The sequence below is a fragment of the Salmo salar genome, chromosome 27 (assembly GCF_965601325.2).
Source record: "Salmo salar chromosome 27, fSalSal1, whole genome shotgun sequence".
NCBI lineage: Eukaryota > Metazoa > Chordata > Actinopteri > Salmoniformes > Salmonidae > Salmo > Salmo salar.
Window position 1 is genome coordinate 4520816 of NC_138317.1, and position 16293 is coordinate 4537108.

General features: G+C 41.3%; 2 protein-coding genes across 4 annotated transcripts in view; one reads left to right on the plus strand and one right to left on the minus strand.

The window, feature by feature from the left end:
- Positions 1–911: 911 nt before the first annotated feature.
- exosc7 (exosome component 7) lies at positions 912–10751 on the plus strand. Its single transcript, NM_001141420.1, is given in 8 exon segments — positions 912–995; positions 1193–1294; positions 1422–1516; positions 1633–1798; positions 5686–5756; positions 5906–6029; positions 6199–6354; positions 10593–10751. Coding segments are annotated over 8 exon segments (876 nt in total). The 5' UTR covers positions 912–938; the 3' UTR covers positions 10698–10751.
- Positions 10752–12420: 1669 nt separating this feature from the next.
- Positions 12421–16293, minus strand: part of cdcp1b (CUB domain containing protein 1b) — a 28907-nt gene continuing 25034 nt past the window's right edge. For all 3 annotated transcript variants that reach the window (XM_082970321.1, XM_082970320.1, XM_082970319.1), the window contains 3 exons: positions 14496–14852; positions 13582–13669; positions 12421–13451 (listed from right to left, as the gene is read on the minus strand). In XM_082970321.1, coding sequence (XP_082826447.1) covers positions 12917–13451; positions 13582–13669; positions 14496–14852 — 980 coding nt within the window. In that variant the 3' untranslated portion in view covers positions 12421–12916. The remainder of the gene's footprint in view (positions 13452–13581; positions 13670–14495; positions 14853–16293) is intronic.

Consider the following 16293-nt stretch of genomic DNA (forward strand, 5'->3'; position numbering starts at 1 on the left):
CAGACGCTCTTATCCAGAGCGACTTACAGTAGTGAATGCATACATTTCATACATTTTTTCTCCGTACTGGTCCCCCGTGGGAATCGAACCCACAACCCTGGTGTTGCAAACACCATGCTCTGCCAACTGAGCCACACGGGACACTGTACTTCCTGATGATGTGCCACGCTTTCAGCCAGGGGTTGTATTCATGACAGAAACATTTACCATTTAAGAACCAAACCAGAGAAAACTGAACAAAACGGGGAGGGTTCTACCTGAATTTGTCCAATAGAAACTCTCGTTTGCGTTTTCTGTTTGGAGTAAACGGTTTGCAACAGAATCAGCATAATGATTACACCCCAGGACTAGCATTCATAGGCATTAGCTGCTCCAGCATGGTTATGGAAAGTGGTGTTTCATAAGGAAATGACGTCAATTTCCCCTGTTTTTTTCTCACCATGAAATCGAGTTGAGGAGGAAATCGAAGCCTTTGCAGCCTGAATGGAGAATGTTTTATGTTTGAACCGGTCCACGGGGATTCAAGTGTAGCCTGCTGCATGGGCTCCCTTTGGACAGTACGATGAAACGACTCAATATCGCCATCTGCCGGCATTTGGGCTATGCCTCTAACTCAATTTAAACTCCAACTGCACTATAAAGTAGTCTTTTGCAAAATATCATCCCTCGCCTACTTTTATGTAATAACTATAGCTATTTGGTTCATAAAAATGGCCAAGTTAAAACATAGCAGTAATCAAAGAAATATCGATCTTAAAATTGTCTGAGTTTGAATTCATAACAAGCTAAATCATTGACATGTTATCTAAAAGGAGCAACACTGGATAGTTTCTGCCACTGAGGTATAATAAGAAGCTGAGTTTTATCTGCGCCTTTTTGCCGCTCTTTGATGACGTAGCCAGCGGAAGAACACATGTGGTGTTTTAGTGCAACGCATCATGGCTACTGTACAAGTCAGTGAGGCTGAAAAGGTGTATATTTTGCATGGTGTACGGGTAGGTGGTATTCTGAAAGATATTGCTACGTGCTCTTGTTCAGTTGACCTTTTTGCGCGAATTCATTGTTTTATGGCTAGCTGTCTTTCTTTACCACAGCGAAAGGCATCCTTTTGACATAGCTAGCTAACAAGCTAACGTTAATGCCAAATTTGACAAGATATTGTTCTTATGTTCTATGGTCATTTTTTCACCAGGATGACTTACGGGTTGATGGACGAGGATGCGAGGACTACAGACACATGGAGATTGAGACAGAAATGGTGTCAAATACAGATGGCTCAGCCAAAGTGACACTGGTAATTTAAATGCTCCTTGCAAAACAATGTTGCACATCAAAAAGCTAACAGTGCAATCTCACATGTCAGACAGTGAGATACATGTATCATATCCCTGCATTCAATATATGTGTCTTGTCCCTTGTAGGGGCATACAGACGTGCTAGTGGGAGTCAAAGCTGAAATGGGAAAGCCAAGGCCCATGGTCCCAGGTGAAGGCTACCTGGAGTTTTTTGTTGATTGGTAAGTGCATTGTTGTTTTGGTTGGAGTACAGTATAATTCTAATATGAGAGACACTGGTGGTAGTGTTGTAACAAGTCATCTATGATGAATCGCCCTCTTCTTGTACCCCTACTAGCTCTGCCAATGCCACACCAGAATTTGAAGGTCGGGGTGGTGATGAGCTGGGCATGGAGTTGAGCAACACCCTCTACAAAGTGTTCAACAACAGATACAGTGTGGACCTGAAAAGCCTCTGCATCAGCCCAGGGGAACACTGTTGGGTGCTCTATGTGGACGTGCTGGTGAGTGACTGACACGGCAACGGGGCCTCAAAGTAGAGGTCTTAACAGGTTCCAAAATGGATCTGTGGCTTTCCCACCCGACACGATATGCATCAATTAAATATTTTTTCAAACCGTTCCGAATGGACCCAAGGACAGTCAGACCCATTCCGAAAAGGCCTGTGGCAAAACCGACCCGTGCCGTTTTGGATCCAAGAGACCCGTTCAGATCTGAGTAGAAAGAAACCTCCAACCTGGTGCTACCAGCACCCTCAAAAGAACGATATTGGCCAAATGATCCACAGTTACATGTCCTTAACTGCCTATAACAAATTACAAAAAACTATTTGTTTTGTCGTGTAGCATATTCAAAACTTCATAGCCGATTGTTTTATTGGTTTTTACTTTCCTAAAACAATAATTGTCGACCTCACGGTTCAGATGTATGAGATTTGAGCGCTAAATGCTTTGGGGCATTGCTTGCATTTAGGCCTATAGTCCACTGTAGGATATTGATATTTAAAAAAAAATAATAATAATGAAAGAAGAGAAGCTTAGGCCTTAGAGAGATGCCGGCTCCGTGTTCCCAACACCACTATGCATTCTTTATCCTTGTCAGATAGGCTATTGCTGCTATACAGATAAAGGTGTACAGAAGGAGGCAAATTCGTTAATTTTTAATCAGATTATTGTGTTTTTTTTAAAATAAAGATAAGCATTACATCTTCAATGAATAAAGGAGGAACTCTGGTAGGCCTAAAACATTCTTCCTCACTGCAAGTTCAACAGCAGGTGTCAATTGAAGCTCTGGTGCCAGGGGCGGATTTAGTGATTTGGAGGCCCCAGGCGAGGGCCAGTCTGATTGTCCAACAAATCACTTCAAAATGTAGGTCACATTTTACATGTTCATCCAAAATAATTCCAGCATCCAAATAGTTCACTGTGCACCTGCCAGCTTTTCTTCAAATCGCAAGTGGCTGAAACTACTGTATCTCACCGGAGAAAGCATCGGAACAAGCGAAACGGCGCCCCTCTGTCTTACTATATGTAGCCCATGTATCTGATTTTTGTCTGGCCCCCAAAAATTGTATTACATGCTATACTCTTTTTAGCCAGACAGCATCGATACATGGACTACACATGCATATCATTTGCCTTGACGATGATGGCAGTATTATCAGCAGCACCTGTCTTTTTACAAAAGAAATGTGTATTGTATACCCCTCTAAATACCCTTAGAGTCTAAGGGCCCGGGGCTGGATTTCTCCTAAGCTAGCCTCTTTGACAACCAGGCTTCCTTAATACGGGTAAGCCTGGGGAGGTTTAGGGGGAGGTTTATGGCAGAAAAATTGCTAAAAAGGGTGGAGACGCGATGTAAATCAGTGACCCCCGCGCTACATGTCAAACCAATCAAATGCCTTGCTTGGGCGAATCTCCAATAGTGCTCAGTAGATTAATGTCGCAGGTGCAACAGTGTGTGCATATTCGTTTTACAGTCTATGGCGGGAAACCGCTGATTAAAACCTCAGCAAATGTTGGCGTATGTCGATTTTTGTGTATAGAGCACACTTCTGACAAGACAGATTTATATTTTTCCTCCAGGTGTTCTTTCATTTTCTGCAATGTTGCTAACTAGCGTACGGAACAACTCTCTGCAAAATGTCCCTCCCGGTCTGGAAACAGTGACAAACCTAACACGTAGCACCAACAGGCATGTGGGGGGAGGGTTCTTAAAATGTAACATCCAATCAAAATCTTGCTGCTGGGAGCCAACGGACCATTCAAACCGTTTTTGCAATTCTCCAGACCTCCCAAGGGAGGCGTGACAGCGATGTGATTTTGGAGGTGTTGCGATGCTTCTACTAAGCTAAAATGTGGAATTGTTTTAAGATGTTCATATCAAGGATAAGTTGGCTATCTGATTTAGAGTTTTAGGATTCCTGTAGGTATACTTTTTTAATGAAACATTGAATTTGGCCTAACTGCCATTAGCCCATAGAAGTACATTGAATAACAGATTCATACATGGGGGGGGGGACAGTCACAAATGTAATCAAAAGGAAGAATGTTTAAGTGTCTGTCCTATATCTGAGCGAGATATGGGAAAAAAACGTTTTTAACCGTGGTTTTAGCTGTGTACCTTTGACGTGGAGATGCCCTATTCACTTCCATACATTTTTTGGTCCTGTACCGGGTTACCTTCAGACTAGTCCTGTGGCACTTGTGGGGTTTTTAGAGCAAAACGGAGGGAGTCTTTCCATAGAGGTATCATATTATTTTTTTATAAACTGGATGGTTCGAGCCCTGAATGCTGATTGGCTGAGAGCTGTGGTATATCACGTGTATGACAAAACATGTATTTTTACTGCTCTAATTAAGTTGGTGACCAGTTTATAATAGCAGTAAGGCACCTCTGGGGTTTGTGGTATATGGCCAATATACCACGGCAAGGGCTGTATCCAGGCACTCCACGTTGCGTTGTGCTTAAGAACAGCCCTTAGCCGTGGTATATTGGCCATATACCACACCCCCTCAGGCCTTATTGCTTAAGTAGACCAAACCATTCGGACACTGCAGACGTTTTAGTGACAAGACTGAATTTCGAGATGTCGCCTGGTCTGACAAACACAGCTGTAGTAAAGCCACCTTCCACTGCAGATGTGGAATGCCGACATCGGCAGATGCGGTGGATTGAAGTGCAGCCCATGTATAAAAAAAACTCTATCTTTAAAAGACAGATTTTGAGTGGGATGTTTTGGTTATTTATTGTCTCGAGGAGCATAGTGGACCTCAAGCGGATAAATTATTATATATACAGTACCAGTCAAAAGTTTGGACACCTACTCATTTAAGGGTTTTTCTTTATTTGTACTATTTTCTACATTGAAGAATAATAGTGAAGACATTAACTATGAAATAACACATGGAATCATGTAGTAACCAAAAAAAGTGTTACACAAAAGGTTTTTCTTATTACTGGTAGGTCCCTATAGTAGACCTACCAGTAATTCTATTTTATTGCTACAAATACAGCATTACAGTTGGAACTTAATTAGGCCAAAGAAAATCTCTCGGAATGAAATAAAAACACTACTTGCATATTTAAAGAACTGGTTTAAACTTTCACAAAAGTTTTGAACAGGCTAGGCCTATATTGCAGCAATTACCAACAAAGGCGAGTTCCCAATGTAGGCCTACGAATGACAGCAATAGGCTAATGATATTTATTTTACAACAGGCCTACTTCAGTAGCGGTGCGTGGGTAAAATCACTGGGGAAGTCGAGCCAGAAAATGTAAAGGCATATTAAAATATGTGTTGTGATAATTGCGTTGTTTGGTCTATAATCTGTTAGTTCATATACTGTACCTTGCGACCGTGATATATAGGCCTAAAAATACAGTGGCAGAATACATTCAACCACACCTTTGTTTCATCACACAAACTGGAGAGCGACCTCTGTCCAGTGAAGTCCACAAAGCATATTGCATGTAACAAATAGTTGCATGACCTACTAAACAACTATTGATTTAGAACCACGGAGAGTTAACTGCAAGTCGCAAAGAAAACAGGAGCTGCCTCCACTATTCCAGCACCATTTCAACATCATCAAATCGCCTCTGCTTAGGCTAATAGTGACAATTAAAAGATAACAAAAACAATTTAGTCCAATCAACTTAGAATTAGTGCATTCATGTTAGGTGAGTGAGACAACATATCACCATCAGGGGGGGGGGCAGGAAAGAGAAGAGCTTTGACTGAGCTGAGCGGGAGCTGCCCTCCGTAGGGCTGGGAGAGCCAAGAGACCAGAGGTGGCAGTAGTGCTCGGGTTGGGATGTAGGGTTTGCGCATATTTAAAATATATATATGTATGTATGTGAAGTCATCACTTTTTGTTTTGTTTCTCAGCTCCTGCAGTGTGATGGAAATCTTTTTGATGCCATCTCTGTTGCCATTAAAGCAGCTCTCTTCAATACAAAGTAAGGCACTAAGCTTCAGTTACCATTTTGCTCATTAAATTGCAATAAATAGATGCTGTGATTTCATAAAGTCTGTCCTACAGCGCTCAAACAATAGAACATCTAGTCCTGAGTCAAACACTTTCTTCACCTTCCCTCTCTCCCAACAGAATTCCCAAAGTGCACATCTCTGAGGATGAGGAAGGAGGGAAGGAAATCGAGCTGTCAGACGACCCCTATGACTGCATGCGACTCAATGTGGAGAACGTTCCCTGCATCGTGACCTTGTGCAAGGTGGGTTCGGTCATTCACATGGCAACACCTGCTGAGACGGTATTATTAGTGTAACAAATCGCATCATTTACATGAGTTTAGTTTAGACAAAGGATAGTAGGCTGGACGGTTTTGTCCACAAATGATGGTTAGTCACATATTATTTGTGTGTGTCCTCGTCTCACTCCAGGTGGGCCATAGGCACGTGGTGGATGCCACGCTGCAGGAGAAGGCGTGTTCAGTGGCCAGCCTAATCATCTCTGTCACACGCAAGGGGACGGTCACCTGTGTCAGGAAGGTGGGGGGAGGCAGCCTGGACCCAGAGAGCATCTTTGAGATGACAGAGGTGAAATAGGATGCCTGTGCTCTTTTTCATACCATCTGTCCTCACCCAGGCAAAGTTATTAGCATAGAATGTTCAGTTGTATCAAAGTTTAACCTTATCAGCACAACACAAAGTTGGTTACACAATTACACCTTTTGTGTAGAGGAAATTCATGAAGTGTGTGTGAATGTACAGTTTATTTTGTTTATGTGAATGCATTGCAATGTACAGTGCATTCGGAAAGTATTCAGACCCCTTCCCTTTTCCACATTTTGTTACGTTAAAGCCTTATTCTAAATTGGGGATTTTTTTTTTAATCCAATCTACACACAATACTCCATAATGACAAAGAGAAAACGGGTTTTTAGATATTCTTGCAACTGTGTTAAAAATAAGACACACAAGTATTCAGCCCCTTGCTTATTCACATAATTATTAAGATCCTTTGCTTTGAGCACCGAAATTGAGCTCGCGTGCATCCTGTTTCCGTTGATCATCCTTGAGATGTTTCTACAACTTGATTGGACATGATTTGAAAAGGCACACACCTGTCTATATAAGGTCCCACAGTTGACTGCATGTCAGAGCAAAAACCAAGCCATGATGTCAAAGGAATTGTCAGTAGATCTCCGAGACAGGATTGTGTCGAGGCACAGATCAGGGGAAAGGTACCAAAACATTTCTGCAGCATTGAAGGTCACCAAGAACACAGTGGCCTCCATCATTCTTAAATGGAAGAAGTTTGTAACCACCAAGACTCTTCCTAGACGTGGGCACCCGGCCAAACTGAGCAATCGGGGCAGAAGGGAAGGTGACCAAGAACCCGATGGTCACTCTGACAGAGCTCCAGAGTTCCTCTGTGGCGATGGGAGAACCTTTCAGAAGGACAACCATTTCTGTAGCATTCCACCAATCAGGCCTTTATGTTAGAGTGGCCAGATGGAACCTCTCCTCAGTAAAAGGCACATAACAGCCCTCTTGGAGTTTGCCAAAAGGCACATAAAGACTCTCAGACCATGAGAAACAAGATTATCTGGTCTGATGAAACCAAGATTGAACTCTTTGGCCTGAATGCCAAGCGTCACATCTGGAGGAAACCTGGCACCATCCCTGCAAAGTACAGAGAGATCCTTGATGATATCTGCTCCAGAGTGCTCAGGACCTCAGACTGGGGCGACGGTTCACTTTCCAACAGGACAACGACCATAAGCACACAGCCAAGACAATGCAGGAGTGGCTTCTGGACTAGTCTCTGAATGTCCTTGAGTGGCCCAGTCAGAGCCCGGACTTGAACCCGATCGAACATCTCTGGAGAGACCTGAAAATAGTGGTGCAACGACGTTCCCCATCCAACCTGACAGAGCTTGAGAGGATCTGCAAAGAAGAATGGGAGAAACTCCCCAAATACAGGTGTGCCAAGCTTGTAGCGTCATAACCAAGAATACTCAAAGCTGTAATCGCTGCCAAAGGTACTTCAACAAAGTACTGAGTAAAGGGTCTGAATACTTATGTAAATATGATATTTCTTTAAAAAAAAAAGTTTTGTATATAGAAAATTTTTGCGTGCCGGCGGAGATACAATCTTCGGCAAAATCATTCGCAAGGAGATTTCTGCAAAAATATTATTTGAAGATGAAGTTTGGGGTCACTTTGAAATGTCCTTGTTTTTGGAAGAAAAGTACTTTTTTTGCCAATTTAAAATAACATCAAATTGATCAGAAATACAGTGTAGACATTGTTAATGTTGTAAATGACTATTGTAGCTGGAAACAGCTTTTTTTAATACATACACATATGTATGTATGTATGTATGTATGTATATGTCTTTTTTTAATAGAATATCTACGTAGGTGTACAGAGGCCCATTATCATCAACCATCACTCCTGTGTTCCAATGGCACGTTGTTAGCTAATCCAAGTTTATAATTTTAAAACGATCATTAGAAAACGCTTTTGCGATTGTTAGCACAGCTGAAAACTGATTAAAGAAGCAATAAAACTGATTAAAGAAGCAATAAAACTGGCCACCTTTAGACAATTTGAGTATCTGGACCATCAGCATTTGTGGGTTCGATTACAGGCTCAAAATGGCCAGAAACAAATAACTTTCTTCTGAAACTCGTCAGTCTATTTCTTGTTCTGAGAAATGAAGGCTATTCCATGCGAGAAATTGCCAAGAAACTGTAGATCTCGTACAACGCTGTGTACTACTCCCTTCACAGAACAGCGCAAACTCTCTAAACAGAATAGAAAGAGTGGGAGGCCCCGGTGCACAACTGAGCAAGAGAACTAGTACATTAGTGTCTAGTTTGAGAAACAGACGCCTCCTTAGTCAACTGGCAGCTTCATTAAATAGTACCCGCAAAACACCAGTCTCAACGTCAACAGTGAAGAGGCGACTCCGGGATGCTGGCCTTCTAGGCAGAGTTGCAAAGAAAAAGCCATATCTCAGACTGGCCAATAAAAATAAAAGATTAAGATGGGTAAAAGAAGACAGACACTGGACAGAGGAACTCTGCCTAGAAGGCCAGCATCCTGGAGTCGGCTCTTCACTGTTGATGTTGAGACTGCTGTTTTGCGGGTAATATTTAATGAAGCCGCCAGTCATTTACAACATTAACAATGTCTACACTATTTCTGATCAATTTGATGTTATTTTAATGGACAACACATTTGCTTTTCTTTCAAAAACAAGAATTTCTAAGTGACCGCAAACTTTTGAACACACAGTACCAGTCAAAGGTTTGGACACGCCTACTCAATCCAGGGTTTTTATTTTATTTTTCCTAATTTTTGTAGAGTAATATTGAAGACATCAAAACTATGAAATGACACGTATAGAATAATGTAGTAACCAAAAAAGTGTTAAATCAAAATATATTTTGTATTTGAGTTTTGTCAAAGAAGCCACCCTTTGCATTCTCTCAACCAGCTTTACCTGGAATGCTTTTCCAACTGTCTTGAAGGAGTTCTCCAACTCATCCCAAACCATCTCAATTGGGTTGAGGTCAGGTGATTGTGGAGGCCAGGTCATCTGATGCAGCACTCATCACTCTCCTTGTTCAAATAGTCATTACACAGCCTGGAGGTGAGTTGGGTCATTGTCCTGTTGAAAAACAAATGATGACGCAAATCACATGGGATGGCATATTGCTGCAGAATGCTGTAGTAGCCATGCTGGTTAAGTCTGCCTTGAATTCTAAATAAATCACTGACAGTGTCAACAGCAAAGCACCATCACACCTCCTCCTCCTCCGTGCTTTACGGTGGGAACCACACATGCGGATGTCTATTCACCTACTCTGCCTCCACAAAGACACGGCGGTTGGAACCAAAAATCTCAAATTTGGACTCATCAGACCAAAGGGCAGATTTCCACTGGTCTAATGTCAATTGCTTGTGTTTCTTGGCCCAAGTCTATTCTTCTTATTGGTGTACTTTAGTGGTGATTTCTTTGCAGCAATTTGACCATGAAGGCCTGATTTCACACAGTCTCCTCTGAACATTTGATGTTGAGATGTGTCTGTTACTTGAACTCTGAAGCATTTTTCGGGCTGAAATTTCTGAGGCGGGTAACTCCTAATGAACTTATCCTCTGCAGCAGAGGTAACTCTGGGTCTTCCTTTCCTGTGGTGGTCCTCATGAGAGCCAGTTTCATCATACGGCTTGATGGTTTTTGTAGCTGCACTTAAAGAAACTTTCAAAGTTCTTGACATTTTCCGGTTTGACTGACCTTCATGTCTTAAAGTAATGATGGACTGTCGTTTCTCTTTGCTTATTTGAGTTATTCTTGCCATAATATGGACTTGGTCTTTTACCAAATAGGGCTATCTTCCGTATACCACCCCTACCTTGTCACAACACAACTGATTGGCTCAAACCCATTAAGAAGGAAAGAAATTCCACAAATGTAGTTTTTAACAAGGAACACATGTTAATTGAAATGCATTCCAGGTGACTACCTCATGAGGCTGGTTGAGAGAATGCCAAGAGTGTGCAAAGTTGTCATCAAGGCAAAGTGTAGCTACTTTGAAGAATCTCATTCAAAATATATTTTGATTCGTTTAACACTTTTTTTGTTGGTTACTACATGATTCTGTGTAATTTCATAGTTTTGATGTCTTCACTAGTATACAATGTATTTAATTTTTTTTAAATAAAAACCCTTGAGTGGGAGTGTCAGCTTTTGACTGGTACTGTGTGTGTATATATATCTCCAACACAAACATATTCTGATGCTCTGTTGTGTCTCTCTACAGACAGGGAAACGAGTAGGGAAAGCCCTCCACGCCCCCCTCATGCAGCTTCTGCAGGAGGAGGAGAGTCTGGGAAAGAAGAGACAGAAAGTGGGCTTTCTTGGTTAGCATCACTGTTTTTGTAAATGTTTGCTATTCTAATAAAGCATTTTTTATTTGTACAGTCTGTTTTTCCTTGTCTGTTTTCATTTATTTAAAGACTTATGCAATGTGTCTTCCTTACACATCAAAGCAGGGAAATTCTGAATCACCAATACAAATTGTGTATGAGTATTTTGAACAGTGTCTTCTTGGCATTCAAATGGCTCCAATAAAAACTAAAGTCCCTTACCTTTTGAGTCTTCCAGGTTGGGCAGGATTTCACAAATGTTCAGCATTAAGTGAAGTTAATATCAAAAGTGCTTATACTGTATATCTTTTAAACTGAATGTTTTTCTGTAATTGAGTAGATACAACTCTGAACGTCGCTGTGTCCTATTGTCCCTGCCACGTGTTAATGTCATCAGAGGAGCAGAAAGAGCACAGCTGAAAGAGCAGATGTGAGACTTGACCATTTCCACTGTGTAGGAACCCTGGCCTGGGGCGTCTGCTCTGAAAGAGCTACCACACAGCCTTCGACAACACGCCCTTGGGGGTGTAATCAGTACCCCCTTGTCCAAGGACTAGAACAACCATCTCAGCGACTACATCCACCAGCACATTGGCCCAGATGAGCTGATCTGGTTGGACATCAGCGACATGGTGACTGAAAGCAAATGGACGGACCAGGCAGGCAACAGCATCCTCTACAAGAACTCTTGATTCCAGATCCCCAAAGACAAATAGTTCCCAGAACTGTGCCATCCCCTCAGAGGCCATTGGTGGGACAAGAACTGTCATGAGAAGGCCTCTATCTACAAGTTCAACAGCAGCTGAGGAGTGCCATTTCTTTTATCTGCATTTCCCCTGCTTGAATTATATTTTATGTTGCCTACCAAAAAAAACATGTTATTTTCAACAATGTATGCTTTAAACCCCTGAATTTTGGACCTTTTAGAAAACGTTTATTTTCTAGAGCCAGACAAAAAGAACAGGTGAAACTGGTACATGTTGGAGAATTCTTTGTAAAATATAATGGAGTGGTTTCCTGGACACAGATTAAGGATTAATCTGCATCAATGACACATTTTCATGTGAATTTGCATATTGTTTTCTACATGTATGAAATCCTTAAATTACTATCCAGATTTTTGGTACTTAATCCAATGCTTTCCTATCTAATTTACAATAATTATTTCAGACAGCTTGCCTTTGAATACTTGTTTTATCACACAATATCTAGACTGAAAAATATATATAAAAAAACAATTATGAAATTAGAATGAAAACCCAACTATACTTTACTGAACAAAAAATGTTTTTGGGAATGTTCATTGAACAGTGATTAATATATTTAAAAAAGTGATAATATTTTCAGACCGAGGACAAGATTTTAAACCGAAGTTTATTGCCAATCTGATGACCCTTGGCTTCTGACTAAAGGTTTGGTTGTTTCCTGTAAGAGTCCCTCAACAAATACTCAACAATGGTAACCACTCCAATGAAAACCTTCCAAACAAATCGGTCTTCCGTGGTTCAAGGTTATAACAAGCTACAAGACAGGACTTAAAAGGTCACAGGTTTTAGCCAAAGGATTAAATAATGTCACTTTTCCCCATAACAAGGAAACCTTTTGTCTTTTCTTTGCAAGTTTTAGTATTTTTAAAAAGGCATCTTGTTTTGAATTGATTGCCTTGTCTATCCTAAAAAAACTATTATTCACAATATCACACTGTACACTTTCACAGACCACTCAAAATGTCAAATTCATTTATTAAAAGAATTGGCAAAGAAAAAGTTTGGTAATGTCTAAAAATACATTTACAGAGAAAAACATTTGGCAAACAGCATAAACAATGCAAAAAAAGCTAAAAGTAACTCAAGGTTACTCATTAGATACAAAAGAAACAAAACAAGCAACCCTGCTCCTAAATCCATGGCACACCAGTGGTCCAGGGCAACATTCATTCCATTAAGTACATACTAGCATATAAAACAAATAACATACAATCAAGAAATATACACAAAAACCAAGTCGACCAGTATTGTAAAAACAGAAGAGCAGCACCATGTGCTGTAAGGAAGCTTAGACTCAGAGGCTCCAATGAAATGTAGTACCAGTGTTGTCTGATGGTCTTATGCAGTAGACACCAGCAATACAGACTCCCCGATTGTTATGCAAAGGCGCATTTCCGCTCCATTTCTACACTGCAGTGAACTTGCAACAATGTGAAATGATTAACAGTACGCTAAATGGATTCCTCCCCATCCGAGCCGATGAAGATCTCTGGATCTAGGATTTGGTCTGCACCCGACAGTCGAATCGTATTTATATCCCCAGTGCTCTTGAATGTGTACAGCTCATTGTCTACCATCCTGCGGTCCATGAAGCCCATGCTGTTGTGACGGTTTATGGGCGTGCGAGGTCTTGATGGCATGAAGGATTCCGACGGGTCCAGGAAAGGTCTGTACATGTCTTTCTCAGGCACCAGTTCAGGCTCATGGTCTGCAGCAGTCTCTGTGATCTCTGGCACTCCGTCCTGGAGCGGCATGAATGTCCGGTAGGTGTCGACCGGCTGTCCTTGGAAGTGGGCCTGGATGGTGCCCACATAGCTGGGCTCGCGGAGCAGGTGGCCATACACCATGGTGTCTTCGATGGAGGCGTAGACATGAGACTCATTGTCCGACCGGGTTTTGGAGAACATGCCGTCGCCTGGGATGAAGATATTATTCCCTTTCCTTACGTAGATGGAAGCCTCATTGACCATCGTTCTTTTCTTCTTCCTGTAAAGCATGAAAGAGGAATACAAATGGTTTTGAGTCAGACAAACTACAGCGGGGGAAACAGCCAAGTCATGGATTGGCCTTAATATCAAAGCTATACAGATTGTTTTGGTGAGGCAGGTGTTCTCACCTTAGCACCAAGCAGACGACTGTCAGCACAATGACCATAAGGAGCAGCACTGCTCCCACAGTCCCCAGAATGGCACTCTGGAGCAGTTCTACAGAGACACACACACAAGAAGATAATCATGATTAGATATGGTAATAATTAGACAAATATAGCAGCATGTACTGTAGCAATGAAATGGGGTGCTGGTTTATGAGCAGGCTGAAAGACAGTTGCATGGAAGCATTATACTGTACATCCTCCCTTGTAACAAAGTTACTCCCATGTAACAATTCAAAACACTATGGCAAGTTTCAAGTTGACATTAAAATGTTTTACAAAGATTCCATTTTCTCATCCTTTGACGTATTGCTTAGATTTTCTCAAATCGTACTAGAGACAGTAATACATGCTAAGAGTTAAGGTTCACAACTGAATTGCATGTTGTTTATTTATACTTCATTTTTTTATCAACACCTGCTTTGGCATACACCTTCCTACCCTCAAGAACAGCAATCAGTTTCAAGTTGATAGAGCGAAGAAAAGTTGAATTAGGGTTTGAATGAGAGCGCAATATTATTTTGTAGAAAGTTGCGATTTTCTCTTCCATCTTTTGACATATCGCTGAGCTTTTTCATACTTAGTAGAGAGGGATGAACATATATTCTGAGTTGAGTCAAGCTTCACTGCCAGCACCCCTAAATACAGTGTTGATGATTATGAGACCACCATGTATCCCTAATAAGTGCCCTAAGTGTATTGATGTAATTTAAGAAATATAAACAATTGTTTTCATTTTCCCTCAAATTTAAGATCTCTTAAAGAGTTATTGAAATAACCAGAAATGGTCTTGAGAGAAAAATGCTAGAATTATGCAGATATCTTATCACAACCATAATTCAGTCAACTCCATAATAACATTACAAACAGGTCCTTACTGCTAGTATTCTGTAGGGTGACCTTGCTGAGCACACTGAAGTGTCTGTCCTCTGGCAAACAGTTGGACATGTTGAGGTAGAAGCTCTCAGGGACCATCAGCTTGTCCTCTGCAGCCTCATCCTCCCTTTGACTCAATATCTCCTCTGGAGAGCCCAGGGTCTGCACCTTGATGCACGTGTGCCCCTGGCCACACTTGGGCTGGCTGATGTTAGTGAACAGCAGGTTGGCCTGGAGGTGGCCCGGCAGATTGACGATCCAGGACACGGTGGAGTACGGCTTCATACCGCTGGGCCAGTTTGGGGTGGCCAGGAGGGCAGGGGAACCCATTCTGGGCTGGACAGTATATATGATGCTCTCTGATAGAGAAAAAGTAAGTGATGAGGAACAATCATTTTCAATACAGTTTGAAGAGAGGGAGAATGGAATTTTCCACTGAATCAATTTTTAAAACAAATCCCCTTGCTATTGCTGTATTTCAGTGCCCTCTTGTGGATGTTACACAAGGAATCATAAAAAGGTAAGTGAAGAGGGTATTAAAGTAGCTGTCCAGTGTTTCCAGATTTCTATGAATTGTGACCTATAATTAATTAAAATATGAGTGAAATAATTACACTTTTCTGGAAGGAAAACTAAGTAGGCCAAAAATAAGCTTTGTGTTGGAATGGTGTAGACGTACCTAGGGCTGTGGCAGACAACATTTTGTCAGCCGGTAATTGTCAAGCAAATAACTGCTGGTCTCACAGTAATTGACCATTAATTAACAAAAACACATTTAGCATCTCCTGGCTTCCACACACAGCCTACAAGCCACTGATGCAGACATTTGGAACATCTACATTTTATAAAGTATAACAAATCCATGTAACATAGCCTACACCTTCACAATAAATCCATTCTTTATTTAGACAGGTCTAAAGAAACATGATATGAAGTAAATGTGGTCCATTTCAGAAGAACAGAATAGCATACTCCGAGTTGTCTTTATGTTAGGTCCTGATCTGGCTATGCCATATGGCTGTGAGCTACACTAGTTCATTTAGCAGACAAGATTTGCGTGGCATAATTTTATAGTATGAAGAATACAATTTGAACAAAGCTGAATAAAATAAAGGATATTTTCTCCAAACAATTTGAGGGCGTGCGCACATGCGGCTATTCTGTGTTGAGCGGTTAGCAAAGAAATATGCATTCCTATATGCTTAATTTAGAGTTATTCATGTAACTTTAGATCTACCAACGTTGGGCTATATGTTTTGATTTTTAATACATTGTATGGCTGCATGATGAGACTAATGATGATTTGAAAAAGTCGCTTGAAAAGGCATGAGCTCTGCTTTGTTTTTTTGCGCAGGCTGTACACACTTCAATCCCTCATTCACAATTTGACAAGCACTTGATAATGCCTCGAATTTCCCAGCGGCATCCCCTTTGTGTGGCCGTAATGCTCCTTAAAAAAATCTGTGCCTTTTGCAGCCAGTGGCCGTTGAGCCCGAGGGCTAAATATAATAATTATAATTCTCTCCCTGAGTGCTACAAAGCACCTCTCACTCACATGGCTCTCCATCACGTGATCGGGTCTTTCTCACAGGCTACAAGTGAAGACTGACATTGGGGACGCACCTGCGCACGTCCTTATCCAATTCCGAGTGCATATTGAAGATATTGGAAGAACGGTCCACATTTACTTTTTGTCAGCAAACAAGATGAGTAGGCCAAATGAACAGCAAAGCACTAGCCTATGTCAATCTACTATCCCTCATAGTACAAAAGTTGACATATTCTATTCTGTGCGACTAA